The sequence below is a fragment of the Coenobita brevimanus genome, chromosome 93 (assembly GCF_032717465.1).
Source record: "Coenobita brevimanus isolate Jiangsu-jjx chromosome 93, ASM3271746v2, whole genome shotgun sequence".
Classification (NCBI taxonomy): domain Eukaryota; kingdom Metazoa; phylum Arthropoda; class Malacostraca; order Decapoda; family Coenobitidae; genus Coenobita; species Coenobita brevimanus.
Genome location: NC_137046.1, coordinates 12,909,598 through 12,924,715, shown reverse-complemented (window position 1 = coordinate 12,924,715; position 15,118 = coordinate 12,909,598). Strand labels below are relative to the sequence as shown.

Genomic DNA, 15,118 nt, shown 5'->3' with positions numbered 1-15,118 from the left:
ACACTGTTGGACGAGCGCTGCGCCCTCCATGGGCTATGTTTGGAATAATATGCCTGACAGGGACTGTCGGCGAACTTTTGCTCGTGGATGTACAGTGAACAACTGACCCTACGAAGAACGATTCACTGGGTAACGTTCTTCCAACATTGAACTACTGCTGTTGGAACCTGTGACAGTGTGAGATGCGAACATAACAAGTGGTATCATAAGCTGGGATCGACAACTGCTGCATTGAGTCAAATCTTCGACATAGAGGTGGAGGTTGTACAGACATGAAGCCAAGCTGGACAGGAGGAGTTGTCTGTGACTACAATCATGAAGTTGCTACAAGCACAAAGTGAAGGACAGAAAGAGCTCAAGAAAGAGCTCAGTGAACAACTACAAGTACATATTGAAGGACAGAAAGAGCTCAAGAAAGAGCTCAGTGAACAACTACAAACACATATTGAAGGACAGAAAGAGCTCAAGAAAGAGCTCAGTGAACAGCTACAAGCACATTGTGAAGGACAGAAAGAACTCAGTGAACAACTACTAGCACAAACTGAATGAGAGAAAGACCTCAGTGAGCAACTACTAGCACAAACTGAGGGAGAGAAAGAACTCAGTGAACAACCACAACAACAAAATGAACGACAGAAAGTTCTCAGAGAACAACTACATGCACAAAGTAAACAAATAGAAGCACAAAGTGGAAAACAGACAGAGAGATACGAACAGCTTCAAGAGGCATTACAGGGGCAACAGAAGAAGTTGCAACTGAGGATGCAGCGACAGCTATGTGCTCTCAAGAGGGAAATGAAGGAAGAACAGCTATAGCTGAAGGAGGAAGTATAGGCTGAACTACAGCAGCAGAAGCGTGAGGTAAGCAAAAATGTGATGGAGTGCAAACAGCACGTAGACAACTGGTTGAAGAAAATTAGTGAGAGAATTGTGATGGAGTGCAGACGACCAGCTGAAGATAATTAGTGAGAGCAATTGAGGTTGTAGAGAAATGTTGCACTGCTGAGCCTCAGGTTAGAGCGAGCATATGAAGAAAAATGGACATTGTATGTTGAATCTTGATGAATCCTAACCATCTAAAGGTAGCATCACAGGGTTGAATAATCAGTATGTAGGAATTTTGAGACCTGGACTAAATTATGGTGCCCCAGTTTTTAGGCTCCAAACCAGTGAAGTGCATGGCTATAATGGGGGTCCAATTAAAAAGAAACCTCAGGAATGTAATGGCAAAATACCTTGGGAAACTTACCGTGCAAGTCTGAGTTACTTGCTGATCAGAACGGTTGGGATGATAGGCATAGGGCAATGCAGCTTGATTCTAGCCTTAAGGGTGCAGCAGTGGAGATTCGTGATCAGATGTCAGTGGAGGAGAGGAACAGTTGTCAGTCCCTAGTAGAAGTGCTGGAATGCAGATAAGTGACAATGTACCAGACTGAGGTTTACAGAGCAAGATCCTGGAGCCGTGTATGGGCTCGAGGCGAAGCCCTTCAACAGGTTGCTCATGACCTGGAGAGTATGGCACACAAGGTGTACCCTAGGGCAGCACCTAACCTGGTGGCTGTTCTTCTGAGTGACCAGTTCACTGATGCTCTTGACAGTGTAGAGATGAGAGTGCAAATGAAGCAGGCACAACCAGGGAACATGCAAAAAGCACTAGCCAGGGCTCTGGATTCTGAATCCTACATCAGGTCCAATACGTCCAGTTTGCAGGCAGGTCGTAGTGCAGGATTCAAAGGAAGAAAGCGGCAGGTACATGAAGTAGAGAAATTTAATGGATGTTACTGGTATTGTGAAAAACCAGGACACAAAAGAGGATTGTTACAAGGGGAAGAGGGAACAGGAAAAGGTCAGAGGAAGTTGCTGGTTCGCTGGAAGCCAGGACACAAGAAGGGCTGTTACAAATGGAAGAAGAAGCAAGAACAGAACAGTGCAAAGAAATCTACAAAATATCCAACAAGAGGGTGTTGGACTGTCCGAAAATGAAGAAAGAGGATACGAAGAAGGCTGCAGAAGACAGAAGTGGAAAACTAGAGAAGGCAGGTGTTAACGGGCAACAACCAGCCGAATTTTCCCAAGTAGCCCCATCACTGAGAAAATGCAAGAGAACTGTGACTGACAGTGTGCAAGTAGACGGAAGAGTAGATGGCAAGAGGTGTTCCCTGGTGACAGATTCAGCCTCTGAGCAGACTTTTGTGAGGCCTAATGTGTTACATCACCGGTATCTGCCTGAGTCATCAGAATAATTGTGTGGCATAACTGGGCACAGAGCAGAACTGAGGGGACTCTTGGATGTCCAGACTGAAACGGCAAGACAAGAGGCCATGCTTCCAGTCTACCTGACCAACATGGAGGATCCTTGACTTCTTGGGGTGTACTACTGTATCTGATGTCCATGGGATGTGAGCTGGTCTTCTGCTCCATGATGGTCAGGGTTCCCATCACGGCAGTTAGATGTATCAGTTCTGGTGGTGAGGTAAGGGTGCTGCACACTACAGTGATACTCCATAATCAGAACTACTGCTCCAGTGCAAGGTGAGTAGCACTTTTGACAGCTGTCTGGGAGTGGTGGAGCCTGATGGATGGTGCAAGACAAAGGTTAGAGCAATGGTGGGGAGGACTTTGGCGGAAACAGGTGCAGGCAAAGTGCCAGTTGTGATGCCTAATTTCTCCCGTGAGCCACAGAAAATCAATGAGGGAGAAATAGTGGGAATGTGCCAGGCAATGGACCCTAAGTGGCATCAGTAGTTGAAAGCCTGTAAAAGGCATACAGTCAAAGATGAGAATCTGCCAGACCATTTACAAGACCTGTTTTCTGGGAGTTGCCAGTGCCTGGATGACTCATAAGTGCTGCAGTTAAGGCAACTCCTAGTGAAGTTTGCTGATGTCTCTTCCACCAGAGACCTAGATTTGGGCTGCACAAATCTGGTGAAGCAATGTATCGACACAGGGGATCACCTCCCAAATAAACGGCCAGCTCGGAGGATGGCATTGGCTCAGTGCCAAAAAATGGAGAGGCGATGGAGAATCCTCAAAGAAAAGTAGCTCAGAGGATGGCATCAGCTCAGTGTCAAGAAATGAAGAGGATGATGGAGAATCTTCCAAGTCAAAGAGTGATAAAAAAGTCCAGAATTCCTTGAGCATCAGCAGTTGTTCTGGTAAGGAAGAAGGATGGCTTAATGAGGTGCTGTGGTGATTATCGAGCCCTGAATGAAGTGAGAGTGAAGGATATGTACCCCTTGCCGAGAACTGATGACATGCTGGATGCTCTGTCAGGTTCCACGTGGTTCTCCATCCTAGACATGAAAGCAGGTCAATGTTGCAGAGAAGGAAAAGGGGAAAACAGCCTTTTCGTATAGGCGGGGACTATGGCAGCTCAAAATGGTGCCACTCAGCCTGTGTAATGCCCCAGGTACTTTTGAGTGCCACATGGACAGAGTACTGGAAGGCCTGCCTTGGCAGACAGCTCTCACCTGTCTTGGTAATGTAATTTTTTGGGACAGACTTTCAACCAGGAATTGGAAAGGCTGTCAGTGGTGTTCAACAGAATGCGAGCAGCACACCTCAAGCTGAACCCCAAGAAATGTTACTTGTTCCAAAAGAAAGTGAAGTACATGTCACACACTGTAGACGAGGACGGTGTCCGTACTGATCCCAAGAAGGTGGCAGCTGTGAAAAACTGGATGGTTCTAGCTTGTGTGAAGGAGTTTCCTGGGTTTGTGTACCTACTACTGGCGTGTTGTCAAGGATTTTGCAACGATAGCTGAACCTCTGAACAAGTTGGTAGGAAAGAGACAGAAGTTTATGTGGACTGCAGTGAATCAGAAGGCCTTCAACGAACTCAAGCATGTGTTGGCAAGCTTTCTTGTGTTGCTGAACCCTGATCAGTGTCAACCATTCATCCTGGACTGTGACACTAGTGACCATGGCACTGGTGGTGTTCTGTCGCAAAAGAAGGATGACAGAGAGTACATGGTAGTGTATGACAGAAAGAAACTCAGCCCACCGGAACAGAACTACTGTGTGACCCATACGGAACTCTTGGCAGTGATGAAGAGCCTTGACTTCTTCCATCCTTTCTTATATGGGTCTTACTTCATCATCAGGATGGACCATACAAATGGCTGAAAACATTCAAGAACCCAGAAGGACAACTAGAATGCTGCCCGGGAAGCTGGACCTGCACAACTACGAGATGCAACACCGGCCTCAGTGGGTACATGGCAATGCTGACAGCCTGCGTCATCGGCCTAGTGATCCAGTTTCCAAGCAGTGTACAGTAGTATGAAAGAAAATCGTAGCAAGAAGTGCAGCCATACTTCCGTGACAGGGCCAGTGTCAGCTGAAGAAGACCTGAAGATGATGAAGGTGGAGGACACAGATTTATGACCAGTGATAGAGTGCCTGCAGCGGAGTACAGTGCAACCATCTTTGGAAAAATTATCCAGGTTCAGCCATGCAACTAAAAGCTACTGGAGTAAATGAGACCTTCCTCATTCGAAACATGGACTACTGGAGCATCAGTGGGAGATACCCGATGGCTTCAGCAAGTAATGGCAACTGGTGGTCCTTAACCCGCCCCGTCCCGACGACGTATGGGTACGTCACCACGATTTGCATTTGCCAGTCCCGGCGACGTACCAGTAAGTCGTGCAATTGCAAGGTACCTAATTTGCACAATTTTCAATTTTCGCACGTGATTTTTCGTATGTATACACAGGACACCTTCCTCTATTCCTGTACAAGATACCAAGCAGGGACAATGCCTTACACTGCATAACCTCCCCCCTCCCCCCCTCACGCCATTGTCTTGGCAAAGGACCTGTTACCAGTGACCTGGCTAGTAAAGTTATTCAGGGCCAGAGTGATTCCCCAATCGATGACAATGTGGAGGACAATGTTTACATAGCATTAGAAGAAGAAACAGCCAGAAATAATGATCAGGTAGTGTGGCAAAAATAGGTCAGGTATGGTGATTAGTTAGTGAGTGAAACAATGCTTATAATGCCTTTATTACTGCTTGAAAACCAATATACTGTCATACTACATATACATTCGTACCAAGTAAATAAATGAACACCATTTATGAGTGGATAAAATAGTTACCCTCCCATAGAACTCGTTTTCTTTGGTGCCGGCATGTTAGAAAACCCACTCAGGTAAGGAGGAACTCCTACCTGGATTGGGCACTTTAAACCTCAGGTGAGCGATTTCTCTATGAATTTTCGATGTTTCTCACCAAAAGCGAAGGTTTTAGCCAAAAAAAAAAAAATCGAAAATACCTCGGGACTGGGGGATGTCGGAGGTGCGGAACACCTCGGGACGTGACGGGTTAAGAAAATGAGGTCTGAGGTCTTAGAAGAGTCTCATAACCAGATCACTAGTGGACATCTGCGAGTGAAGAAACTCTAAGTCGGGTGTGACAGAGGTTTTACTAGACTGGCATGTGTCAGGATGTTGAAGAGTGGTGTCAGGCCTATGATGTATGCTGTGCCAAGATGGGACCCAAGAAACGTGATTGTGCCCCTCATTAGCTGTACCAAGTGGGTACACTAATGGAAAGAGTCACAGAGGACATCCCTGGACCTCTGCCACTCACTGAAAGAGGAAACCAGTAGACATGTGTTGCCATGGACTATTTACAAAGTGCCCAGAAGCCTATGCCATCCCCGATCAAGGAGCTGCAACTGTCACTCAGGTATTGGTTGACTTGTTCTTCTGTCGTTTTAGGATCCAAAAGTGCTACATTCAGACCAGGGTAGAAACTTCGAGTCTGATGTGTTCCATGAGTGTTGCAAGTTACTGGAGATCAAGGAGACTAGAATGACCCCACTAAGGCCACAGTCAGATGGGATGGTGGAGAAATTCATCTGGACCCTGGGAGAGGAACTAGCCAAGTATTGTGCAGAGGGACAGATGGAATGGGACCAGAAATTACGTGCATTGCTGATGGCATATCGGTCTGCATCCCATGAGTCTACTGGCTACACTCCTGCAAAACTGATGCTGGGCCATGAGTTACAATTGACAGATCTGTTAATGAGAAGACCACCTGGTGAAGAGCTGCCTATGGACACCTCCTGCTATGCAAAGCATCTTCAGGAAAGACTGGCTGAGGTACATTACCAAGTTCGAGGAGCTCTGAAGTTTTCAGGTGAAGTCATGAAGTGGAAATATGATGCCAAGGCAAGTGACGTGACCTTCAGGGATGGTGGCAGTGTTTGGTAATACAATCCTCAGCAGAAGAAGGGAGAGTCACCAAAGCTTCAGAGCCTGTGGGATGGGCCCTACACTGTGATGGACCGCCTGTTGAACCTAATGTAGTGGATTCGGGAAGGCAGGAAGTCTTTCTTAACGGTGGTACACGTAAATCGTCTGTGGCAGTACTATGGGGCAGGACAGTGCGCTGGGACTTCCTCAAAGAGTCATGCACACCTGCAGCCGATGATGTTGAGGACCAAGAAGCTGAAGCAAAAGAGGGTGGTGACAATTTCCATAGGGGAGAAGTGAATCAGAAAGAGGACCAAGTCACTCCAGGAGTGGACTGCGGAGGAGCAGAGATGTTGTCAGAAGTGGCATAGGACCTTATAAGCTGGAGGACTTCTTTATTTATAACTAAATATTTAGTTTTGACTGAGGATTATGTTTGTATTGAGTAGTTTTGTCGGGATGACAAGAGGATTAGGGAGGGAGTAGAGATGAGAAGCAGGAGTGTTAGCTGAATGGTACTAAAAGGTTCCCAGTGGTTCTCGCATTTTTATTTACGAGTCAGAGTTGCCAGATAGCCTGCACTTGTGAGTGGAGGTATTTTGTAAAGTTATGCATTAATTTTTATTCGTTTTCTCTCTGAAATGTTTTATTTCTTTGATTATATAACATTCATATTTAATTTTAGCTTGAATGCTAAAGCACGTAGAGTGCTTACGTAATGTAAGAAAGCTCTGGAACATTTTGGATGTCTTCAACATAGAAAACCGCTGTTGCTTGGAGCACATACTAGAACATCAAGTTTCGACAAGGTTATAAAAGGATGTGGGACATAATAGAGGAGATTCGGTTTAGCTTTACTTCTGGCCTTCTGAAGTTAGTGCAACTCTGGAGTTGTGAAGCAGACAGTGTAATTACTTGGAAAATAAAACAACGAATGTGAGAAGCCTGTGTTATTTCAATGCATGAGTTGATTTTGTATACACTGAAATGCTGTCCTTATGAAGAACGATTCACTGGGCGAAGTCCTTCCTATATTGAACTACTGTTGGAGCCTGTGGAAGTGTGGGATGAGGAGGTTACACTTTTATTGCTTCCGATATTCGGGTCCACAAAGTGCCACGTCGAAACATTTTAAATTTACAATCGACTTTGTTACCGAAGGGATTGTTCTCCAACCTAATACTCTAATGCAACAGATACCACCTGTTGTATGTTAACTCAGAGGTGTACCTAGAGATTTGGGGGCCCGGGGGACTAGGTTCTTTGCGGGGCCCCCCTCCAACATCAAAATATAGCGGGCCCCCCTTCAACATCTAAATGTAGGGGGCCCCCAAAAAGCTAGGGCCTGCCACAGGTATACTGTAAGAGAACAGTGGGCAGGCTTTATAGTGTAACAGTTTAACGTTCGTAATCCTTGCGATAACTGGTTTTTAATTACCAAAGTACATTTTTCTGGTGTATGTTACAGTGTTATTAATGAAACTGGTACTTATTTTTGATGCTGATGTTACGATGTAGCAACCCACCTAACCTCACCCTACCCAGCCTAACCTAATCTAAGGTAAACCTAACTCATCAGCACCAAAAACAATTATCAGATTCATTAAAGCATTAATAATATTGTAAAACACATCAGGAAAATGTATTTTGGTCCTTAAAAACCAGTTATGGAAACTTCTACATATTGTCCCGTAATCCTCTCAACTTTATAAGGTTACAAAAATGAAAAATAAATATATATTTGTAAATACTATTACAATAGAATGTATTTCCAATACTTTATATTCACAATTAGTCGTAGACAGTACTGTTGTTTGTTATAAAAAACAATTTTCAAGAGCCGGCGGCGATACACCCATCGGTTTCAATGTTAGGTGACGACTGAGACCGTGAGACGTGTCTCGAATGTATCGGAAGGTTTAGGCCTACCGCTGGCTACAAGTTGCCAGATATCTCTTTCTCAAAACTTATCTAATATCTCAGCCGGGATTGTCGGGATGATATATATATATATATATATATATATATATATATATATATAAGCTTATAAATTTTTAAGGCTTTGGGGGGGCCCCCCTCAATTGGGGGCCCGGGGGGCAGCTTCAAACAGCTCCCCCGCCCCCCCTTAGGTACGCCACTGTGTTAACTGGAGAATATGTAAACCATAATTATAATGTAATTTTAGTGCATCATAAATGGCAGCACTTTTGAGGGCCCCACCCGTCACTGTCTCAAGAATCCTCAAGTCCCAAGAATACTTTTCCTACAATACAGAAGGTCCTGATTATGATATTTTATAGTCAGTCGATAGGCATGCACATGAAACAGGCTTTGCAACAAGAACCACCACCACCATTACTCTAGAACTGTTAGGTGAGGTTGTAACTACTAAAGTCACACCTCAACAGGATGTGCACACCAAATTATTCAGAATAGTCAACAACAACAGACAGTTTGTTTTTTTCACTAATCACTGAACTTATTAATGCTGCAGTGCAAGGGATTAAGGTCGTAAGTGCTTTTGTCATCCATTATTTTACAATATCAGCTATATGATAAGTATTTTAATATTTTCCTGAGCTAATTAGGCTAAAGAAAATTATAAATGGGCACTAACCTTTCTCTGCAGCATCCCGACCATGCCTGTGAAGGAACCGTTTGGCATCTCAGTACCCCAAGCTTGGTCAGGAGGCGAGTTGATCTGTAACCTTTAATACGAGTACATTTTATCAGTGTCAGTTTTATTATCTTTGTTTTGCGCATTTTAGCAAGCTGTTATAAGGAAGCACAAGCGCCATTACGAAACACAGGGCTTAAAGATAATGTAATATCAGTGCCAGTGAGGAAATGAACCTAAAACTTGTTAGTATTTATTCTATAGATGGCTAGAGTAAAATCAAGTGCCTAAACAGAAGTGAACATGACATTTTAATAGTGCGTGTATACATTCACCTTTATGTTGATAACAGGTAACGGGATTTTCACAGTGCACTGATAAGAGCGATACTGATTTTTTCCCCACCACCTGGCGGTAACATTAGTATTAGTATTTTTACTATAGAGGTAGTGGTATTTTCACAGTGTTCTGATAATAGAGATATTTGCATTTTCATCATTTGGTGATACAGTTGTTTTCCTAAATGACTTGAAACAGTTAATACCAGACACTTTCGAAGATCAGATTAAAGTACGGAGGATATAATAGCCTATTTTTAATAACGAAAACACAGTTTTAACATTATGTCATTTAATGACTGTTAATTAGTTTTTCAATAAGTAAGACATCACAGGAAAAAATAGAACCAAGGGATGGCTCCAGCCTTCGTAGTTAGCGACAGATAGACATCGTTTTAGTCGCTGCATTCGCTTTGATGTTTGAAACATATTTCACCACCTGTTGGAGGTAATCTCCTTGACCCAGAATCACAAAGACGTGTTAAGGACCACCTTAACAATTACCACCAGATCTTAATCACCACAGACGCTAGGAGTGACGCATGAACAGTCTGTTTCAATCATCGCTCTGGTTTACGCTGATGTTCAATCCATGTGATGTTGATAACTAGAGCAAATTAGGCTTATGCAGCTTCACTTGCAGTAAACAAGTAGATGACTCCATCACACAACACGGATAGGATGTTTTGAACAAGAGTCATATATATATATATATATATATATATATATATATATATATATATATATATATATATATATATATATAGAATAAAAAATAATAATAATTTGGTTTTACGCCAGGTATCCCCGAAGGGCTAAGGTGTTGCCAGTGGGTAGAGGACTTTGGACTGGAGCGTGTAGCATTTTATGATCGGATGCCCTTCCTGATGTCTAATGACCCATGGGTGGATTCGATCCTCCGACCCTTCAGTCAGAGCGGAGCGCCCCGCCAGGGTAATAAACTTTGGGAGTGTTCACCCCGCCACGTACTGCATTGGCAGACACAAGGGGTGCTGTGGTTGAACCAGTGTCGCTTACTGTGAAGTATGCTTGCACCCAGTCGGCTTGCGCGGGCTGATTACACTTGGTTCACAGACTACACACACATCCAAAGCCACTCCAACACTACACTTACAAGCACTTCTCACCCTACATACAATCTCTACCAGACAGCCTAAGCCACTTGGTAGAGATACATTGGCTGTATCGTCCCGACTTCGGTCGGGATAGGCCGGTCCTGCAGTGGATACTCAAACGGCTGATGATGATGATGATACATATATATATACTGCTTTTCAAATCTCTATGCTTGAGAGAAACATCGCCCAGTAATGTGACGGACATAACGCGGCAGTTCCCCTCTCTGGTTATCCAAACGTCCCTCAACTCCCTCCCAGTCTCCATTGCTAGAGAAGGGTGACATCGGCCAGCTGTTCATCAGATTCAGATCCAGATGAGCCTGAAGCTGAACTCAAGAGAAAAGAAGAACAAGACGATGACAAATATGAAGAAAATTTGTTACAGGAAAACTACACGCCCAAAAGCGTCAATTGGTAATTATTTTACACGCCATTCATGTGTACAGCAGACATGAGTCCTGGAAAATGCAGTAGTAAGGATGGATCCATCATTCTTCACTGGAATGCCCATCATGGCTTTATTTTTGCTATTACAGAACAGGTGGAGCTCGTTTCGTCACACTGTAGTTGTATAAGAATCACAAGTCGGTGACCATGTGTGAAGGCAGTAAATGACTGCTGGGAGTTTCAGTTGGGTAAAGGTTACCAGATAGGTCAGCAAGAAAGTTGTCCATTTCCTTGCAAGCAGTGAGTGCCAACGACGATCAAGAGAGAATGATTTAACAGGATAGTGATGTCATTTCATTGAAAAACAACTGGCAGATTTCATTTGACGGGAAGTAGCTCAAAAACGGTTATCTTAGCTTATTTTATCTTGATGTTTAAGAGAGAAAATAAAGCTTTTTCTTGAGTATAGGAAATCTGACTAGCAGTAGTTTTTAGTGAAACAGTGAAAATGTCAGTCTGTTATCACCTCATCGTGAAAATATCGGTACCGTTGCAATCACTGGACTGTGAAAATAATGAATTTTGAAATAGTATACCTAGCGAGATTTACGATTTATAAATTATCTTGCATTATAATTGATGAACATTTTGGTTGAAACTGTTGGGTAATTTTGGCTACAACTGCCAGGCATATCCAGAAGTCATATAGGAAGCAACTGGCAATGCCATGACATATGATTAAATTTCTATATTTTTTATGAAGACACTTCCTAACATATTTTCCTACAAACAAATTACTAAACAAGACAGTATTCATCAACTTACGAGAAATTCATATTTTCAGCAATGAGCTCGATAAGTCGAATTTCAGGGTCAAGTAGGATGACTTTCTTGCCTCGAGGATTGTCTGGGTCGTCCACCACCATCGTCTTGGTGGAGGGATAGGCCACGTATGTTACATTTATCTTCGGCCCGTTAGCAAGCCTACAGTTTTAAAGAGACAATATTATTAATCATACAGTGAATAATATTATTTCATTTTGATTTATTCATTTTTGGGAAGCCATAAAATATACCTAGTTGTAATCCAGAATGAGAACTTTACGGCTTGCCTATACTTCATGAGCTTAATATTACCCATGATTTCATTGTCTAATGCACGTATTCCGATTTTTGGGGGTGCCTGCATCTAACTGATACACTTCCAAGTATATGCTATTTATTTACATTATTAGTCAATAGACGGAGGAGTGAGCATTATGCACTACTGCGTGTACTGTAAAGATTGGTGGTGCCCGGAATGGCAAATCCGAGGCATGGCTCCAGAAAAAGGTTGGAGACAAGATGGAATCATTCGACCGTCTATGTTTTTTCTAAGTTCACTACTATATCTCTAGAACCTAATGATGCAGCTGAGTCTCTCAGATGGTGATGCAGTCGAGTCACTTGGATGCCGTGATATGACCAAGCACAGCTAGCACTTAAATTTGTATGGCGCTCAAGCATTCTCCCGATACTCGACCGCCGGTGGCAGAATAGGCTTCGCCACACAAGTCTTAATTAAGCCCCGGTGAATGTGGTGAGGAGCCTTGAAGGATTCAGCGCGAACTGCACTGGAGCCACCACTGATGGAAATCTTGCTGGTAGTAGCAACTAATCGAGAGATGCCCTTATAGGACGATATGGAGAAGGGTACCACGTGAACATCAATTGGACATGCATCAGTTGCTCCTGAGCCTAAGTTAATGGTCAATGGGGGAGCCCATCATCCACGCACTCAAAGTAGTGCTGCTCTACTGCAGGGTGACTCAGAATTGAGCAACAAGCTGAATTATTTCCTGTAGGCTGGGAAATAATTTAATTCAGTGGTTAGTAACCTTATCTATATCTATATACCTGGGCTTTTTCCTCCAATGGGGGGTAGCCGAGACAGGACGACACATTCACCAAATTACTCATCCACACACACACATTTACTCGTATCTCAGTGTCACGGTTTTTTTTTTTAAATATCACGGCGTTTTTAAAATAAATGCTTAATATTATTTTATTAATAATAATATTCAATAATATTGAAGAGCAAGGACAATGATTGTGTTGCTAAATCAAGCAATGATTCTTTACGCTGGCTTACTTCGCCGATTTCCTCAGAACGAGAATTTATAAACTTTCTCAACAGTACACAGCACAGACTAATTACTCAATTGCTGTTACTGTACTGTTAGCCTCTGGAGAAAGTTACTTCACCCCTGACAATAAATAACTAATACTAACATCAGGTTCTTGCTGGTGCTTAACTCCTAGGAGGCACAACGGATTTTAAGTTTAATACAAGACTGGTCTAAGTACCAGTTATGCATAGCAAATGTTTATGCAAGCTAGGAGCTATATGGAAAATAAGCTTAATTGTGGAGAAATGAAACAAGAGTTTACATTACATTAAGCTCAAGAAAAAGAACTGTTAAATTTTTTGATTACAAAAATAAATTTAACGTTACATTTCAAAATCAAATAAAGAGATCGTACTCACTCACTCACTCGAGCTAAATCCTTACGCCTAGGAAAAACACCTTAACTAAACTCTTAAGACTAAGAAAATACAAAAGGAAATACTGGACGATGAATGCTGTGTATCACCAAGGTGGGAGCTTGGAGCTTCCTGTGGTCTAGTGGAGTCTGGGTACTAGCGACCTCTCACACTGCTGGAGCACAGGACCTCTCTCCGTCACAGCAAAAACTGGACTCCGTAAGTCGTGGGAAAGAAAAGCGGAGCACTAGGCCGCATTTTTCTAACAGTCGAGGCAAGCAGGGGCGAACAATAAAGAAACAATAGTATCACTCAGTAGAGCACTTAGTGACGTGCATTAAATCGGTCACTTTTGAAACAGTGACGAATGTTTTGAAAAGTATACCACCGAAGTGGAGAGAGAAACAGTTAACTGAGCGATACACAGTGAGTTTTCCACTAATAGTTCGTGGCTTCTCACAAAAGGGAAATGTCGCGAATTTGATTCGTGACACACAGCCTCTAACGGGAGAAGGGACCACTCCTCACCACACTGCACCGCACAAGGGTCAACTGCACAGTGCAATCCAACGACATTCGCAGCAGGGCCCAACAGCAGAGCTGGTTTACCCCTGCCATTTCATAATGGACCCATCCCCTTCCCCGCACCTGACCCGATCAGCTGATAAGACTAGATGCTGAAAAACATCCCCTCAGGTCTGTGTCACCATCATGCATTCACATTTTTTCTCTGTTCATCCATATCATGCACAGCCGCTCATCCTTGCTCTACAGACATCCCTCTTTTTCACCAATTGCTCTTCATCTACTGTCTCCATATGTCCAAACAAATGCACTCTTTGCTGAACTTAATCAGCCATCTCTCGCACAACTTCAGTTCTTCGCACTTCATCATTTCTCACTCAATCCATAGATGTTACTTCACACATACTCCTCAGACACCTCATCTCCATTACATTCAATCTCTTCCTCTCTGCTACTCCCATATTCCATGTTTCAGCACCATATAACTTCATCGGTACAGTACCACTACTCCCCCATACAGCCTTCTCTTGACGTCCATTCTAAGCAAATAACATCTAAGCGCTTTTTCCATTCCTTCCAGCACCTTTCCTAGTTCAGTCATTCTAAACTTCACCTCTACAGCTATTCTTCCATCCACAGCAACATTTGACCCTAAATACTTAAAACACTCTACCTCCTCAAGCAACTCATCATTCAAAACTACATTCATCCTCCTACCATCTATCAACCTCATACACTTCATCATTTTACTTTTATTCTCATTCACTCTCAGTTTCCTCTTTTCACACACCTTTCCAAACTCTATCAGCTGTCTCAATCTCTCCTCCGAATAAGCCACCAGTGCAGTATTATTTGCAAACAGCAGGTGACTCAGATTCCACTCTCTACCATCAGCATTCACCAGACTCAAACCTCTACCTAACACCCGCTTTCACGTCCCTTACAACACCATTCATATAAATATTAAACATCCAAGGCAACATCAACCAACCAATACATGTTCACTAAGTGTTTGTAAGTTGGCCGCCGGAGGGTTAATGTCCCTTCTCGGAAAACAACTAACTAAAAAGAAAAATAAAATGCCTCGGATCAGGACTGACCAACATGTGACGACCAAGATCTGGAGAAAGGACATGATGCGGATTTCAACATGGAATGTGTGCTGTGTGGATGATGCGGTGAAGGAGAGAGAGATTTTCCGAGTACCTGAGGATATGAAAGTGGACACATGTCGATTGACTGAGACCAAATGGTGAGGTGAGACTGTGAGAGAGTGGGAATATGGATTGGGTATATGTGCGGAAGTAGGTGGAAATGACAGGGCAAAGGAAGGTGTATGTATTGTCGTGTGCAAGAGATGGAAGGAGAATATAAAAGA

The 15,118-nt window shown here is 43.2% G+C and overlaps 1 protein-coding gene across 1 annotated transcript in view; it reads right to left on the bottom strand.

Annotated features, from left to right (window-relative positions):
• The window catches only part of LOC145412362 (glutamate receptor ionotropic, kainate glr-3-like), a 178,225-nt gene that overhangs the window by 119,613 nt on the left and 43,494 nt on the right, over nt 1–15,118 (bottom strand). The window contains exons 5-6 of the mRNA XM_080282251.1: nt 11,514–11,672; nt 8,825–8,915 (exon numbers count right to left, since the gene is read on the bottom strand). Of these exons, the coding sequence (XP_080138377.1) occupies nt 8,825–8,915; nt 11,514–11,672 (250 nt within the window). The remainder of the gene's footprint in view (nt 1–8,824; nt 8,916–11,513; nt 11,673–15,118) is intronic.